Below are 16,674 nucleotides of genomic sequence, written 5' to 3'. Positions count from 1 at the left end.
GTTTATGTCAAAAAAATCAGTTGAAATAGTATATAACCACTATAACTACTTAATTTTCCATAATATTTAAAAAAATAATAAAAAAAAGTATGAAAAATTATTTTTCTCTTATTTCAAAGCATGTATATAAAATATTTTAACATAAATCATCATCAGTGACGAGATTTACTAATAATAAAATGTTGAAAATAAAAACTTGACGAAAAAATTAAGGAAATAATTGCTACAACGAGTAAAGATTGAAAAACATAACTGCAATTAAAATGTGGTATAACAAGATAAAAATTATGGTTGCAATAAAACAACCCTATAATAAAATTAGAAATAAATTGTGGGATTCCAATTAGAAAAACGTCACCGGTACACTCCTTAATTGACATTAATATTAATATGACAAGTGGTGATTGGGTCAAAAAACTGTCCAATAGTATACTGTCACTTGAAACATTGTAAAAAAATAATGTAAAACATGATGTACATGTAACATGATTGTTCCAATTAACACCTCTACACAAAGCAGAGACAACGTATGTCCCTGAATAATAATATGCACGGATTCATTCAGCTCAAGATTATAGTCGATTTGGTCCCATGGGAATATGGATAAGGTAGGGAATGCACATTCACTTGGCTCCTCCAAAGTAGGTAAGAAGATAAAAGTGGGTCCTTTGATTATATTGTATCACAATTAAGTTATTTTAATTAATATATTTCAATCAAGTCAACCGATTAACTTCATTTATTTGTTAAATGAAAAATGCTGATAAGAATTAATTAAAGTAAGAAAAAAATATTAGTTTAGATACAAAGTTTATCAAGAGAACATGCAGTTGGAAAAATAAAATAAAATATGAGTTTGTAAAATAGGGCCAAACAAGGCCTAATTATCATGCCATATTGGTTTTTGATGTGGGGGAGGGGGGTGTTGAAGGAAATTATTGATTTATAGGTTATTGGTGAAAGAGGGATGAATGGGAAAGGGATATTTGATGGAGTTTAGAATAGTTGAAAGGGTAGGAAATGGTACAAGCAAACCTGTGCTGTCCAACATCACTTAACGTTTTCTTCATTCTTATCATTCCATATAACTCATTATAGATTCATGTTGGGACAATGACTTTGATGCTTTTGTCTGCTTCACAATGCCATTTTAAATGTACAACGCCCACTATCTTATTCAATTTCAATTTCATATTGCAATTCAGAGAAATATTTCTTTATTAGTTTTATTTTTTTAATTTTAAATTACCTTTTCATTCTTCTTCTTTTTCACCACTGTGTTCATGTCCAAGCCCCGCTACTCTACGCAGTCCCCACTAACAAAAATTAGGAAGCAAAGCCATTTTTATTGTGGACATTGTAAATTTCATTCTGAAAAATTCCTTCATTGGAAATGCCATAAAGCATCAAAGAGTAGAATTAGGGGCGGACCTACTAGAAGTTCAGTGGGGACGGCCTTTCCCACTCAATTTTCAGATTTTCAGTTTTTCTCCAATTTTTTTAGATTTTCAGATTTTTTTCCAAAATTCTTTGGTTTCGTCCCCACTGGACTTCCGTCCTAGGTCGGCTCCTGAGTAGAATATGAGGAACAATAATTGCAATATTATTTGAGAAGAAACAGTGCTACTAAGATCATATATTCCAACTTCCTAATGTGTTTCTGGGCCCACTAGAAAAGGCCTGTTACAAATGAATCGTGTACAACCTACCTTTCAATTGGGCCAACCAGTGAGGCTTCATTAAATAATTATGTGGGCCTCCGCAGACGTTCCTTAAGTTTTTTTTCATTTATTAAATAAAAAAAATAAAAATTATTGACATTTTGAATATGTATAACTTTTTAAACTTAAAATAGTATGTTTGGGCCTCATTTTGTTTTTGTCAAAATGCATTTTGGAATAATATTTTGATGGATAATGCGTGGTTAAAAAATAAGAAAAAGTTTTTGAAAGTTCAGAGAACGTTTTACAACTACTTGAAAATTCACAGGAATACATTACTATGTCAAATTCAAATTTTAGCGTTACCAAGTTTACGTTCCAATTTACCGTTTGATCTTACGTGCGGAATTAATACAATTAATTGTAACAAGTCACAAATTAATTGTTGTCTAGGTGATTAAACATACACGTCCAATTAAGCCTATGTTGAATTGTCGGTTTGCGTAAAGTAAATAAAACAGTAACAACACCAAAAATAAAACAGTAACAACACTAACTTACAAGATGATGACGAAGAAACCCCAACGTGGGTAAAACTTCGGGACCAAACCAGTAGTTTCCACTATACCAATCCAGCCAGTACAAGTTATGCCGAACTCTGTACCAAGTCAGATCCGTTGTTCCAGTCTCACGATCTACTGTTGTAGATACTGCTAGTCTTCTGCTAGCTTCCCGATCTACCTCCTGCAGCCCAGTCTGCTGTCCAATAAGCCTCCTGATCTTTAACTGATTGTATCACCAAGTGGAATTCCAAGAACCTCTTGTTCTTGTCCAGTTCCTGCGCTTGTCGTCCACCTCTCTCAATTTCCTAATAAGAGAGTCCTTTACTCAACAGATGAAGAAGTCCAGGTGTTTTGTCTTCACAAATAATGATGTTTTCCCCAACAATGGATTGCTCGGGTCATAAAGTGTTTATGGATGAATTCCTTGCTCAATTCTGCCTTGGATCACTTGAGAGAATATCGAAGAGGATATCTATGTAAAGCACAATATGGCAATATCTCTTTCACGTTTACGGCCTTTGTATTTATAGTTTGAGGCAATTAAGAGTCCTAGGCCGTGTCAAATTTTCCAGAAATACGATTTTCCATATAACACCGTCGCTCGGGCGAACAGCGAGTGATGCCACTTCACTCGAGCGAACATCGAGCGGCGAGCGACGACCATTCTGCTTCCTCTCGTTCGAGCGGTGGCAGAGCGAACAGCTAGTGAACTTTCGGCGCCGCGACCTTGACTTGAACCATACACTCAAACCCTAGTCCCTACAATCTGGCTTTGCTAAATTGCACCTTAAGTCCTTGACTTTTATAACATTGTACAATTGAGTTCCTGACTTTTACAAATTTACAATTTAGTCCTTTTGTCCACAGAATCGCCAATTACACCTTTAGACCTAACAGTTTTGAACTTACACGTAATATTATTTTATTGAAGAACATTTGAAATATATTAAAGTATTTAAAAGTCTATGTATTCATTGTACAGAATATAGCATACTAAATGATTTGATCCAAATTTTTTAAATTGAAGAATTTTATTGTGGGAAGTAAAGTAGAATTCTTATCTCACGACAAAAAGGGGGAAAAAACATGGAAAGAACTCTTATGGTAGAAGGAAATAATATTTGAATATGAGAAAAAAATTTACCAAAAGAGTACAGGGATCTTTTCATTAAATTCATGGCGTTGCATTGAGATTGATTGTGCCTAGCACCAAGGTGACATGAAATCACGTCGTTAAAAATTGAGAGCTTAGAAAAAAATATGGAGAGATAAATTACAGAAAAATGATAAACATGTTTGTAACATACAGTGAATAATCTAGTTTTGTGTCCGAAGAAGTTGTGAGTATGAAAAAGTATTGCATCGTGATTTCTTAGCTAATAAAATTTTCTTCTCATGTTGTCCGTTAGCGACTTGTCATACCTTTAATTCATGTTTCTCTCTCTAGTTCACTTTTCGTGTTTTTAGTTTTTTGTTCTACTACATTAGGTGGGATTTTTTCCAACAAGTAGTATCAAATTTCATGGTTCAAACTATTGGATTGCATCGAAGATGATGACAATTTCTAATTTCAAGATAACGCTTGGTTATACATGAGGCGTAGTTGCAGTGATCGAGTTATATTGATTGTGTGACACCTAGATGGAGCAATGATAATCAAGTCACAAAGACGTAAAACTGTGATCAAGACACAAAATATGACTTTTGGCTATTGTTAAAGATTGTAAAAATATCTAAGACAAATTTTTGATGATTGAATATTATAGTATGAAAAAGTCAAATTACAAAATCAAGTTTGATTAGCTTTGAATTTCACTACGTCTGTTGCTATTGATTGAAGAATTATGGCATCGAATGGTCAAGGGGTGTGATGATGCGTATTGAGGAGTGGCATGATTGAGAAATTTTGGATCAAGATGAAAATTGTTGGATTTGACTCAAATTTATCAAATAAAATAATTCTAGAATAAAAAGGAAAAAGAATAGATTATAGAAAATAAGTCTTGCATTGAGAAATTATCGTGTTTGACACCGAGTGACTTGAATTCGGCACAACTTTATGTGCATCCAAACTTGTAAGAATTTAGATATAGAATATACACAGAGGAAGATTATAGAAAAATGGTACAAAAGTTGTTGCGAATGTTGAGCACTCTAATTTTGCTTAAGGACAAGTTGTGAGAATGAAGAAAACGTTGTATTGCAAGTTTTTCTGAGACGATAAAGTCTTAGTCTCTCGTGATCTTCGGTGTTTTGTCCAACTTTGTTTAATTCATTTGCACTATTTCTAACTCATTTTTAGTGTTTTTCATTTTTGTTCCACTGCGAAAGGTGGGGATTTTCTTCCCAACATCTGCTTATGCATTGCTGTAAATTGGAAACAAGGTTTTACTTTTATCTTATCGTTTGTTATGTTAAACAAATACTTGAAATTCTTCGACAATTATTGATTTTGACAAAGGGCCTATTGAGAGAAGACAAAATATGTACGATTTCGCTCACTACCTATCATTTTAATGGTCGGAACAATATTTTGAAGTTAGAATATTCAGTCTTCTAGTGAATAAATTTTTTATTATATAGGAGATTACAAGTCTTAGCTTATGGGCATGTTTGTGAGTGATTTTTTCTCCCAAAAAATTGATTTTTTGATTGTTATTTAACTATTTCAGTCCTCATAATTGATTTATTTTCTCACAGATGGACCCTAGTTTTCTCCTAATAGTCAAAAAATTAATTTTTAAAATCACTCTCAAACAGGCTCTATATTTGGTTCACGTATTTCGAAAAAAATACTCATAAATTTTTTGTTTAAATATTTCGAAAAATTAACAGGTATTATTCATCCATCATTTTTATATATTTATTATTTAAACTGTTTATAAACACTTCTTAAAATGCTTTTAGTAAAAAGATTTAGCGCATGTATTGTTTGGATAAAAATCAGATTTTTAGAAGATTTTGATAAAAGTTAAAGAAAAGTGTGTTTGAAAAGTTGATAAAAATTGATGTTATGATTGAAAATAAATGTATAAATAAATAAATTTTTAAAAATGGGGGCCGAATAAGAGCTTAAAGTTATCCACATTGTTGACTAAAAGTCCACATTTTTTTATCGAGATCGAATTTTAATTTATTTTGAATATTCTGAATAACCATGAAAATTCTCTACTTTCATTACCAACGCCAAGCAACACCATTACGAGAAGGAAAATTTTCTTATCTATTCAAATGCATTTATAGCTTGAGCTTCTATACGAGCTTACCAATCAATTTTATTTAGGGTTTGTTTGAGTCACATTATTTTAAAAAAATATATTATTCAACAATAATTTGATATCATTTCAACCACAAATTATTCAATAAATTAATATTACACGCAAACCACATATTTCTCATTGATTTAACATAAATAATGTATTTTTTTTCTAGAATGGGCTCAAACATGGGCTTAGTTAAGCTAAAAAACTAATTCAATTATTAGTTAAAGTTGACAATTAAATTTTAAATATATATTTTATGAAACTCACAATTGTTCAATCACACACTTCATCAATTTTTATCAAAATTTACAAAAAATTTCTATCTAATCAAATAGTGGCTTAATAGATAACGTAAGTGGAAAGTGACCATTTTCTTAAAAGTGATCGTTTTGTTAAGCTGTTAGCGAAGTCAATATATGGATCGGTTAGTGCTATTTTTGTCAATTATCCTGGTGTACAGACATCACGGGCTTCAAGGCCTAAAACATTTATGAGTAGCAAAGAATTTGCCAGTGCAGAGTGCTGGCACTGACGAGCTCGGGGCCAAATATACTCATTCTTCTTCTGTGGAAATCTTAAATTAGGGTTGCGGTTAGGGTTCAAGATGCCTCGTTACAGTGGAAAAGATGACAGGAGATCAATACCGTACGATTCGTCCAAAGATCGGAGTTCTCGTCATCATAAGGTCATTTTATTTACTGACCTATGCAAATTATAATTGTAGTCAGAATTTTCCGTTAATTTCAATTTCCACATGATTGATATTGTGATTACGATCATGAGTCCGCATCTAACGATAGCTTTGAGCAAAAAGAACGAGCCTTTAGTTGACTGATATCATCAGATAAATTAATTACCTGGACTTCAAACTGTATGAAAGAATTTGACAGTAAAACACGTTGGACGGTGATTGTATTGGAAGTATTACTTTTTAGTAATTAATGGGAAGTACCCATCAGAGTATGATATGAAAATTGAGGGGAAGGTCTATGAATGATAGTGGACGTGTTGTTCCCAAGTATTAGAAAGTAAAGATAATAATAACTGTAGTGGGGTTCCCATAGCTTGCCAAAGAGCACAACTTTTCGCGCAACTATGTATATTGATTTTACTTATAACTTTGAAAGGGGGATAAGAAAGGAAGAAAACAAAAAACGAAGAGTGATATGAATTTCAAATGAACTTGTATTGTATGTAAAGCCACATAATTCAAATGTAATGGATCACTCGGCAAAGTAGAAGCATAACGTCAATTTCTAGTTGGAGACTTGACATTGTAGTGCTGAACTGTTAATTAATGATGTTTAGTCAATTTTTGAAGGAGCACTCTTCATAAAAATGTACAATTGATTGCATTATGCTAATAGTTTTCTGGCCTTTAAAAAGTTTATAATGCAAAAATGTTGATGTTGAATTCTGGGTTGTGCAGGACGAATTTCTTGAGTTAGATGACAAAAGATTAAAGAGAAGAGAGTGGAATCAAGATAGGACGAACTATTCCAGAGACCATGGGAACAGTTCGAGAAATTACAGAGGAAGAAGCAAATATGAGGATCATGGTCGTCCACGGAATTATGAATTTGGCAGGTTATGATTGGGTTAAGTTGTCATACCCTGTGATGATTGAAACAATTAGTTTGCCATCCATAGCTTGTGTATTTATCCTCAAATGATTTTTTCCCTGCTTCCTGCGTCAAATTGTTCCTTTTTATATTTACATATATGGACTGGTATAACCAATTTATATGATGTGCTTATATACAACTAAGTTGAAAATATCATGTGCGACTTACTTATAACAATTGTCACTTCACAGGCATCATAATTATGACAAGGACAGAGAAAAGCATCATAGACAAAGATCACCCTCTCGGTCAGATGATGAATCTCATAAGCAATCTAGATCTTTGTCAAATTCTCCTTCTCGTCCACGGAGGTTTGGAGCTTTATATTACCCTTAAACATTTCTATTCCGATCATCGTCTTAAATATTTAGTGCTTATCCATTTTCTAAAGGGCTTTGATGGCTTGCTTTTGATCATTGTTATCATTTTGTGTTTATCTCATGTCCTTGTTCCTCCTTGTTATAGAAAATTTGCCATAATATATGGCCTTCTAGAGCTAGAATCTTGTGGAGTTAGTTGTGTAAAATCTTTGAAGCCCCCTATCATGACACCGACTTTCCCAAACTCTAAAAATCTCCTTTTCTATCTATGATTTGTTTTGGGCATTATGAGCTGTCTGTCTTTTTTCTCAGCAAGCGGACAACTGGCTTTGACATGGCTCCACAATATACTGCTCCATTGCTTGGAGTCTCAGGTTTCACCTTTAGTCCTTAGCTATATGCCTAGCTAACAATCTGTTTTATCACATATATGGTACAACATTTAGTTTTAAGTATGTTCTGATTTGTGCTTTTGTCTCTTGCTTTACATTTTGTCTTATATTTTTCTGATGATCATCCTTACGGTACTAAGAATCATCGTCGTGTGCTGTTGTGTGTGGTTCTATGTTTTTGATTTGTTACCATTTCGGTAAGAAGGCAATATTGAGGTTCATATCCTGCTATGCTTCTCATGGGAGTGAGGAATGTAGATTATATGCCAACGAGGAATCAATGCTTCACTAGCTGGATATTTATCATCTTCAACCGCAAACGTTGTTATCTGGTAGACTTGAATTGTTATGCCAGATCTGCAGTGGTGAAATTTATGTCTTACATTAGAATCTGAGTGGTATATAACTCTAGGTAAGAAATAGGTTTTCTGCTTCTTGACTTCAATCTATTTACAGCAAGTTAGTGTGACAATTTAGTGGGAAGAAGACCTGGGCTTTTAAATGGTGTTGCTTTGTTCCTTGTAGTTACAGCACATTTAATTTCTCAAAGTTCAATATATGTGCTATTATCATATTTATCTGTGATCGCGCAGAACAATTGAAAGGGTTTCCCCTAGCTCCTGAAGCAGTCTCTGGAATGTTTCATAGCATGTTTACCTCTGAGACAACTCAGGTTCACACCGAGTTCATTGAGTAGTCCTCTCTTTTTCCTTTTATTTTGTGCTATCTTTATAAATTGCAGAAGGTTACCATTATTTTTCTTATGAAAGACGGCATGCTAATAGGTTAACCAGTTGGGTTACAGTCCATTGTTGCCAATCCAAGCCATGAGTCAGCAGGTAAACCAGTAATGCTTCATCTTCACGTGCTTATGTAATTTTGAATTTTCTTCTAATCTTTACTTTGTCCCTAGGCTACAAGGCATGCACGTCGAGTGTATGTTGGTGGCCTTCCACCATTGGCTAATGAGCAGGTATGTATGATTCTCCTCCTTTACCCTGAACCTTTTTATTTCTGCATTTGCAGTTAGTTTTAACAGATTTGTCAATGTGTTGATTGTGAATCCTTTTAATAGTTTTTCATATCTTTTAGCCCATCTCAGTTTTTAAATTTTCCCTATTTTTTCTAAAATCTTCCCCTCCTTTTTTTTTTTTTGTGTGCATGTCATGTTATTTTTGGTCTTCTTGGATCTGTTGTGTGCCAGCATTTGTGGGGCATGTATATGGTGCTATAGATATTCCTCTTGACAACATATCTTTCAGATATGTCAAGAGTCACCTTAAAAATCAGATGTCAGTTTCGAATCAAAGAAATCAACATTGCATCTGTACTTCATAATGTTATTCTCCTACCTAAAGATAGATGCGAGGTTGGTCTGTTATGCAATGTTCTCAAAAATGGACCGTGATGGATTTGGCCAAGATTCTTCTCACCCTATGAAGACATATCTTATCTCTCTTGCATGAAAATGTAACTTGAAATCTTTCACGAGATAATTAAGATTTAGTCTCAACTTGTTTTTACAAAGTTTCAATAGCTATTTTGTATATAGAAATGAACTTTCCATGTCGCTGTGAGTTCCAGCAGAGATATATTAACCTTTGGCATTAGATTACTATCTGGACTGAATAAGTAGATATTGTTGTTTATAGGCTATTGGCTTGAATTACCTAGCAAACTTTTATGATTTCCCCATTTCTTTTTGCTTAAAGAAATAACTCTTAAGTTCTCTCGCCTATTTTGTTGCATTTGAAACAGACAATTGCAAAGTTTTTCAGCTTTATTATGACTGCAATTGGAGGAAATTCTGCTGGTACAGGTCAGTAGCTTTTGATGCTTGTTGTAACTTTAAACATGTCAGCCTTTTCCTCACTTTTTAACATAGTACTGATAATTTTTATCTTAGGTGATGCGGTTGTAAATGTGTACATTAATCATGAAAAGAAGTTTGCATTTGTGGAGATGAGAACTGTTGAAGAAGCAAGTAACGCTATGGCGCTTGATGGAATTGTGTTCGAGGCATGCCGAGCCTCTCTTCTTCTCTTCTCTTTTACCTTTATCTTATTTAGTTTCTCTTTTCTTCAATTGTTTGGGATAAAAATAGATTTCAATGGAATAGGGATGTCAATATGTCATAAACCTTTTAAGGAGCAACCAGAGTACCTGTTAGATAATTTACCAGTATCGCTGACCAGAACCACGATTTAAGTGGCTCCTTTGGCCATATTCTCGAAGTTCAGTTCCACTTGGCAACAAACATTTTCTCTTTCTTGGATTGATGGTTGTGTAATTTATAGAGAGGACAAACAGGGTTGGGAAGGGGTTTGATGAGGACTTAAAAGCTGCGAGGTTATACAAGAAGTTATGTTTCATATGTTGTTCTTGTAAAATCATTGTTATGTTACGATATTGATAACATAGCCCGTGTGCAGGAAGGAATTTCACACTGCTTCAAGACCTGCACCACAATTTTATTTAGGATGCCAACTTTAAGATGGGTGATGGTCTTTCTGTTTCCCCAGACTGGTTAATGTTTCAGAATATGGTTGACTCGGCCTCCTTTTAGATGCTAAGATGTTGAATTTACAGTGGGAAAAATGTAACCTAGAGACCAAAATAAATAATGTCAAACTCTCAGCATATTTCAACTTTCACATATGGTTTCTCTGCACAGACGGGGCTTCTACTGGAGTTGGCGTGGCTTCACTCTCTCATTACATTTTATTGAACAAGTTTTTCACCAGCTCGGCCTTTCAGCTGTAAAGCTTAGTTTAGCTATAACCAATTCATATCGAATTTTAAAAATAAACAATGTTGACTCAAAATCTAAAGTCAGTGATCATTAACACTATGGTTGGTTTTGTAATTTCTTGTACCTATGAAGTAATGTCTCCATTTCTCTTACTATAAGGGACAGTATATATCTAATTTCGAACTACAGAAGAACATTTCACCAATGCTAATAACATTTGCAAATGGTTTTATTCATCTCTTGTTTTAAGCGTCATTTGCCTTAACCAGCACTAATCGATAGCACAAACTTCAAGAAACTAAGATTTCCAAGCCGCATGGCTGTTGATTCTATATACCCAGATAGTATTCTCTTCAGACTTTCCCCAAAATAGCCATAAAAGAAAATACCTACTAAATCGATCACAAGAGTATTAGTTACAATCCCTATTATCCAAAGAGGAATCCTTCCAGCAGTGTCGGCCATTTACCATACTTCCTTCCGATTTCATACATTCTAGATGCGTAGATGCTTCACATCTGGTTACATTTCTAATCTTTAATTTTTCAAACTTAAAGGTCAAAAATTCTAGTCAGAATCGCCTAATGATGCATGGAGAAACTCTCTTCTTTTCATTGCTTTTTTTGGGTGAGGAAGAGGGAGGGGGGCACTGATAATGTCCGTCAACACTATGCAACATTCTGTATGCATTTGCATGAGGAAAAATTTGTCGCTTTCTTGTTTCTTTATTAATGTAGGATGTTTTAATTATTTATTTTCTATTTTGTTGATGCCTTTTTATGAGTTTTATTGTCAACTTTGTTACTTGGTCAGCAAGGTTAAAACTTAAAACTAGGGCATCTATGAAACCAGGCTTGAGCTATACCATTTTACTATTAATGTCTGATATGATTCAGAGTCTGTTATTCTGGAGAATTATGTTCTCGTCACTTGGTGTCTATTCAGAAATCTCTAATCTTTGACATAAATCAAAGTTTTGTCTGCTCTCCTAGGCTCTGGACTATGATAATGTTTCTTTATCTTAGTGTGTTTTTGAATGGGATATAATTTTAAAACTCTATGCTTGAATTCAGAAGAATGCTAATCTGATAAGCTTGTGACTCTCTAAAAGCAAATATATTTTCTAATCCATCATTGAAATCTAGTGGTTGGAATGAGACTTTGATTTTCCAAATTTTTCCCATCTATTATTCTTCTGCATTTGATTAATTCCCAAAAATTAGGTCTTGAGTAACAAAATATTTCAAACTAGTTGCATTTTCTTACCAAAATTTCAAAGACACGTGGCGTGAAAAGACATGAATTTATGAGCTCCGTGTTTCCCATCTGACATTTTTATTTTTTTGATTGTATTAGGGTGTTTCTGTAAGAGTTCGAAGACCTACAGACTATAATCCTTCATTGGCTGCAGTGCTTGGTCCCAGCCAACCAAGCCCTCACCTCAATTTAGCTGCTGCTGGACTTACACCAGGGTACACGGCTTTTATTAGTTCTCTCCGTCTTTTGCACCATAATAGCAGTTTTAGTTCAATTATAGTAGGATATCCTGCCATATCGAGTTTTTAAATATTCTACAGTTTGACAATTTGTTGTATAGCAAGTGTCGGTAATTATTCAGCAAATAATTTGGATATGATTGATCTTAAATCCAACAGAATGTATATCTGGGGGCAGAATGCCATTAGATTGGTAGTAACTGAGAAATAGGATTTGACTTACCTTGGCTGAAAATAGGAAGGTTTTATCCTCAAGGTTGCAGGTTAAGGCTGTTTATAACAATTGAACTCACTTGTGACCTGAGAAAAGCAGGCATTTTACAGAGCAACACAAACCTGGGGATCTTCCAAAAGGGCATGATATTCTTGAGCTTGGAAAATGAGCAACTCATCCATGGGATGGGGTCACTGGAGAAGATTAGACCACGACTTTCTAATTGTTTGGGGTGATATAAATACAATGAACCTCCTTGGTGATAATCTCCAGATATGGGTGACCATCAGGTCAGGTTGGCTGGGTTAAGGAGCTGGTTGAGTGTTGAGATTCATACATGCTGCAATTTAAATTTCTTTTCTTTTCTGCGTGAATATGATTGACTTGACATGCCTATATATACAATAATATAACCTATACTTATATGAATTTGTGTGTGGTTAGAAGTCCAAAGTCGTGTAAAAGTAAGGAAGTTAAATATGAATAGACTTTTCATGGAATTTGGATGTATATAGGTATAGGATAGCATGGCATGCAATTATGACTTATCTATTTCTAGCAAAACTTTATTTAAGTGAGATGGAGTCTAGGAGACAAAACCGTAAGTACACTAAGGAGGAAACAACTAGTGGTATTTGAAGTGTAATATAATTAATACCTACCACAACCACAAGTGGATTCAAGACCAACAACTAACATCTGAAGGTGGAATTTGCACATACCTACACGTGGCTAACTCTCTTGCAAATTCCAATTTGAATAAAATATTAATAAATGACAATTTCTTGAAGCTTCAATATCTTGGTCCTAACTTATCCAATTCAACTTGTTTTCTCGAGTCAAAGACTTCTAATTAATTACAACCTACAAAATAAGTCCAATATTGATATACTAAATCTCGTTCCATCCTTATCTAATTACTTAGCCTAAATAAAATAGGAGTTTAAAACATATTCATTTTTAGTCCCCCAACTTTTCTAAATATAACATAAAACAATTAAATTTCATTCTAAAAAATTTCGGGTGCTACAAACCTTGACGCAGTAGCCTTATCAATTATGTCAGTATGTGACAGGTTTTTGGCTTTTGGTTGTGGAAGAAGCTGCCACCCCACATCCAGAGCTTTGTCTTTCGTCCCGACATCAAGATAGGAAATATTACTAATTGAGAACTAGGTACAGTTGATGAAGGACAAAGCTTCTCTGGAGCTAGCCTTCTCGGGCTGAAAAGATGTGATATGTGGGCTCCACATTACATAATGGTTCTACTTGTGACCTTAATAACTATTAACAATGTTGATAAACTAGTCATATCTTCCTTAGATCTTGTCAGTACCTTGTTCTCCAATCTTCTTTATCAGGGTTCAATCTCATTTTGCCTGCGTGTTATCTTCTTTAGTTGGAATATATCTTGTTGGATAAATGATTGTAATTTCTTCACATAGAATGGAGCTGACTCTTTACTCTAAATTGTTATTTTGATTTTTTGATAGCATTACTGGTGAAACCGAGGGAGCTGATCGTATATTTCTTGGTGGGGTACCGTACTATCTCTCTGAAACCCAGATAAAAGAATTGTTGGAGTCTTTCGGGTATGACGTTGAGTTTGTTTGCACTGTTGAGTGACCGAGTTCTTGGTAGAATACTTATTATAATATCTTATCATCTGAAGCAGCGTTGTCTCATAATGGATTTATTTCAGGCCTTTGCGTGGTTTTGACCTTGTTAAAGATAGGGAGACAGGGAATTCCAAAGGATATGGTTTCTGCATCTATAAGGTACAAAAAGCTGATGCTAGACATATGCTGGGGTTTATCCCAAAATTTATCTGTTCAGCAGTGTATCTCAATATTTATCTGTTCAACTTCTTAACACATCGTTAAACTTAATTTCTTTTTTGGTATAACAGTACCTATGGCATGAGTTCCAAAGTTATTCGTGTTTTCTGGTTCGCTTTTTGAGTTTTTGCTTAAACTTGTGACCGAATCTGTTTACTTGAAGATACAAACCTTTTTTGGGCTCCATTTTAGTGAGGTTTTGGGAAAAATGTATTTTAGAATAGCAATTTTGGGGAGAATGTGGTTAAAAAAGAAGGAAAAGTTTTGGATATACGTGTAATATTATTTTTTGGAAGAATGTGTGGTTGAAAAGAAGAAAGAGAAAAATGTAATAAATTTTAATGGATCCCAAACAGAGGCATATTCTCATTTCTTGAATCTACAATTAGATGTTAAGTTTTCTGTTCTTTCTGGCTTCTTGAATGTCAGTAGGCCTCAAGAGACGTTATCTATTATGATGCTTTTCTTAATTTATATTGCTGAATTAGGTTTCATATGATGTTTGACCACCTAATCAATTCAAGTTTACTTCAGGATCCTGCTGCAACAGATATTGCTTGTGCTGCTTTAAATGGCTTAAAAATGGGTGATAAAACCCTGACTGTTCGCCGGGCGACCATGAGGTTGGTTCTCTTTGATTGAAAAGCTCCTTATTCACAGCACAGATGTACTATATTTGTGTCCCAGATGCTTTTAATTAGCCCCCAGTTTGAGCTCCATTTTTTTCAAAACTCAAACCACACATTCCCCTATAAAATAATTTTACACGTAAACGAAAAACTTTTCCCTATTTTTTAACCACACATTCTCCAAAAATTCACTATTTCAAAACAAATTTCCCCCAAAAAGGGGGGGCTCAAATGGGGGCTTAATCTTCTTCAGACTTTCTGCAATGTCTTAGTTTTCATACTTTAATCAATTGTTTGCTATTATGTGCTGGAAGAATGTTGAGGATGGCCTTTTTCCATTTTTCATTTTTCTTTTTAGGGTTGGGGGGTTGTTGGTTAGAGCCTAGAGGAAAGATTTTGAACTGTAATAGGACGGTAGTTATTTAAGTTGGAAATATAAAAAATATGCGTTTGCCTTGTGGGAATCTTATGACAACATCTTGTTTGTTAAATAGTGTATAATTGTCCGAGTTATTTTTGGTTTCAGAAAATTGAGCTTTCTAGTTTCATACCTTTGTGCTAGAATTATCTCAACGTGAATGGAATCTGTCTGAACTTGGATTTTAATTTCGGACGATGACTTCTGTTGATTCTGTAAAATATTTTTAGAGAAATTTTCTCAGCATCACTAGCTGCTGTTGAAACTTAAGCGTCTTGTTTAGACAGTTATAACTTTAATTAAAATTTTGCTTTTATATGGCATTTATATTTTAGGCGATGAGGCATAAAAGGCTTAAATTTTGTCGATCTTGTGATTTCTGCTTTAAATCTTTTCATGTATAGCAGTATGTTTTGATGATATTTAAGTCCAGATACGCACCTTGACAACTCGTCGTTTTATCTTGTACAGCGGGCATGTGAAAACAGACCGGGAGGATTTGTTAGCTCAGGCACAGCAGCATATAGCCATGCAGGTTGAGATTCATCTCTTCTGATAAACTTTTGGTATTTCTTTTAGTATGGTTTTGGAGTTTGGTTAATTTGTGCCTTTGGTAGAAGGAAACGGCTTTTGGAGCTGGCCTTATGAATCTTTCGGGCGTGGAAAGTGAAGTAATGATAACTGCAGAAACTCCATCAAAGGTTTTGTGCTTAACGGAGGTACTTTAAGACTTCACTTCTCTATTTTGTTTATCCATAACAAGGTTGCAGTTATTGATGTCATTTATCATGTTTTGGCTTCATCAAGGTAATTAGTACAGACGAGTTGATGAATGATGGAGAATATGAAGAAATTCTTGAGGATATGAAAGAAGAAGGCCAAAAGTTTGGTATGTATATTCAACATTTTTTTTTCCCCCAGTTATTCTGTTGTGTACCTTTGATTTTGCTAGCTACTCAGATGACATCAATGTCTAGACCAGTGAAATTATTATTTATGGAGATGTTTTAGACAATACAAAGAAGTGGTTAATGTAAGATTTCTTAGGTTTTAATAGGCAGTTGGTTTGGAGAAAATCATGTATTGGGTGATTGATATGTGAGGCATTATTTGAATTGCAGGGAGTTTATAAGTTACTAGTTTTATGGAATATAGTAATATTCGCTTGAGTGGCCGAGACAACTTCACTTGCTGATCCAGGATCTTAGTTTGAGAGGTTGTAGCATTTGAATATTGGGAATCTTCTGGATTTGCTAATGCTATTAATTAATTTTAAGTTCCAACTGCCATATTATTTGTCCTCCATCTGATTCTGTTACTCTTTCCTGTTCCTCTTATATGTGTTGCTATTTTGAAATAATCTTCTAAACTCTAAGTTACATTTCATTATATCTAATCTATTATCTTTTTGTGAAACCACAGGAGAGTTGATTGATGTTGTAATTCCGCGGCCTATACCAAATGCCACCCTAAGTCATGGTCTTGGAAAGGTATGCAAGTGTTC

General features: G+C 34.2%; 1 protein-coding gene across 4 annotated transcripts in view; it reads left to right on the top strand.

The window, feature by feature from the left end:
• The first annotated feature begins 5,960 nt into the window (after positions 1-5,960).
• LOC111368582 (splicing factor U2af large subunit B-like) overlaps positions 5,961-16,674 on the top strand; it is an 11,660-nt gene continuing 946 nt past the window's right edge. The window contains exons 1-17 of one of the 4 annotated variants that reach the window (XM_022989914.1): positions 5,961-6,172; positions 6,917-7,074; positions 7,304-7,423; positions 7,745-7,806; positions 8,418-8,497; positions 8,610-8,663; positions 8,738-8,797; positions 9,583-9,643; positions 9,731-9,843; positions 11,933-12,048; positions 13,779-13,877; positions 13,988-14,063; positions 14,658-14,746; positions 15,642-15,705; positions 15,791-15,889; positions 15,978-16,059; positions 16,593-16,660. In XM_022989914.1, the coding sequence (XP_022845682.1) occupies positions 6,092-6,172; positions 6,917-7,074; positions 7,304-7,423; positions 7,745-7,806; positions 8,418-8,497; positions 8,610-8,663; positions 8,738-8,797; positions 9,583-9,643; positions 9,731-9,843; positions 11,933-12,048; positions 13,779-13,877; positions 13,988-14,063; positions 14,658-14,746; positions 15,642-15,705; positions 15,791-15,889; positions 15,978-16,059; positions 16,593-16,660 (1,482 nt within the window). In that variant the 5' untranslated portion in view covers positions 5,961-6,091. Of the gene's footprint in view, positions 6,173-6,916; positions 7,075-7,303; positions 7,424-7,744; positions 7,807-7,876; positions 8,237-8,417; positions 8,498-8,609; positions 8,664-8,737; positions 8,798-9,582; positions 9,644-9,730; positions 9,844-11,932; positions 12,049-13,778; positions 13,878-13,987; positions 14,064-14,657; positions 14,747-15,641; positions 15,706-15,787; positions 15,890-15,977; positions 16,060-16,592; positions 16,661-16,674 lie in introns of those variants that run through there. The other 3 variants (XM_022989913.1, XM_022989916.1, XM_022989915.1) reach the window with 3 other exon arrangements.

Source organism: Olea europaea, chromosome 19 (genome assembly GCF_002742605.1).
Source record: "Olea europaea var. sylvestris chromosome 19, O_europaea_v1, whole genome shotgun sequence".
Taxonomy (NCBI): Eukaryota; Viridiplantae; Streptophyta; class Magnoliopsida; order Lamiales; family Oleaceae; genus Olea; species Olea europaea.
This window is presented reverse-complemented; position numbering and strand designations above follow the sequence as displayed.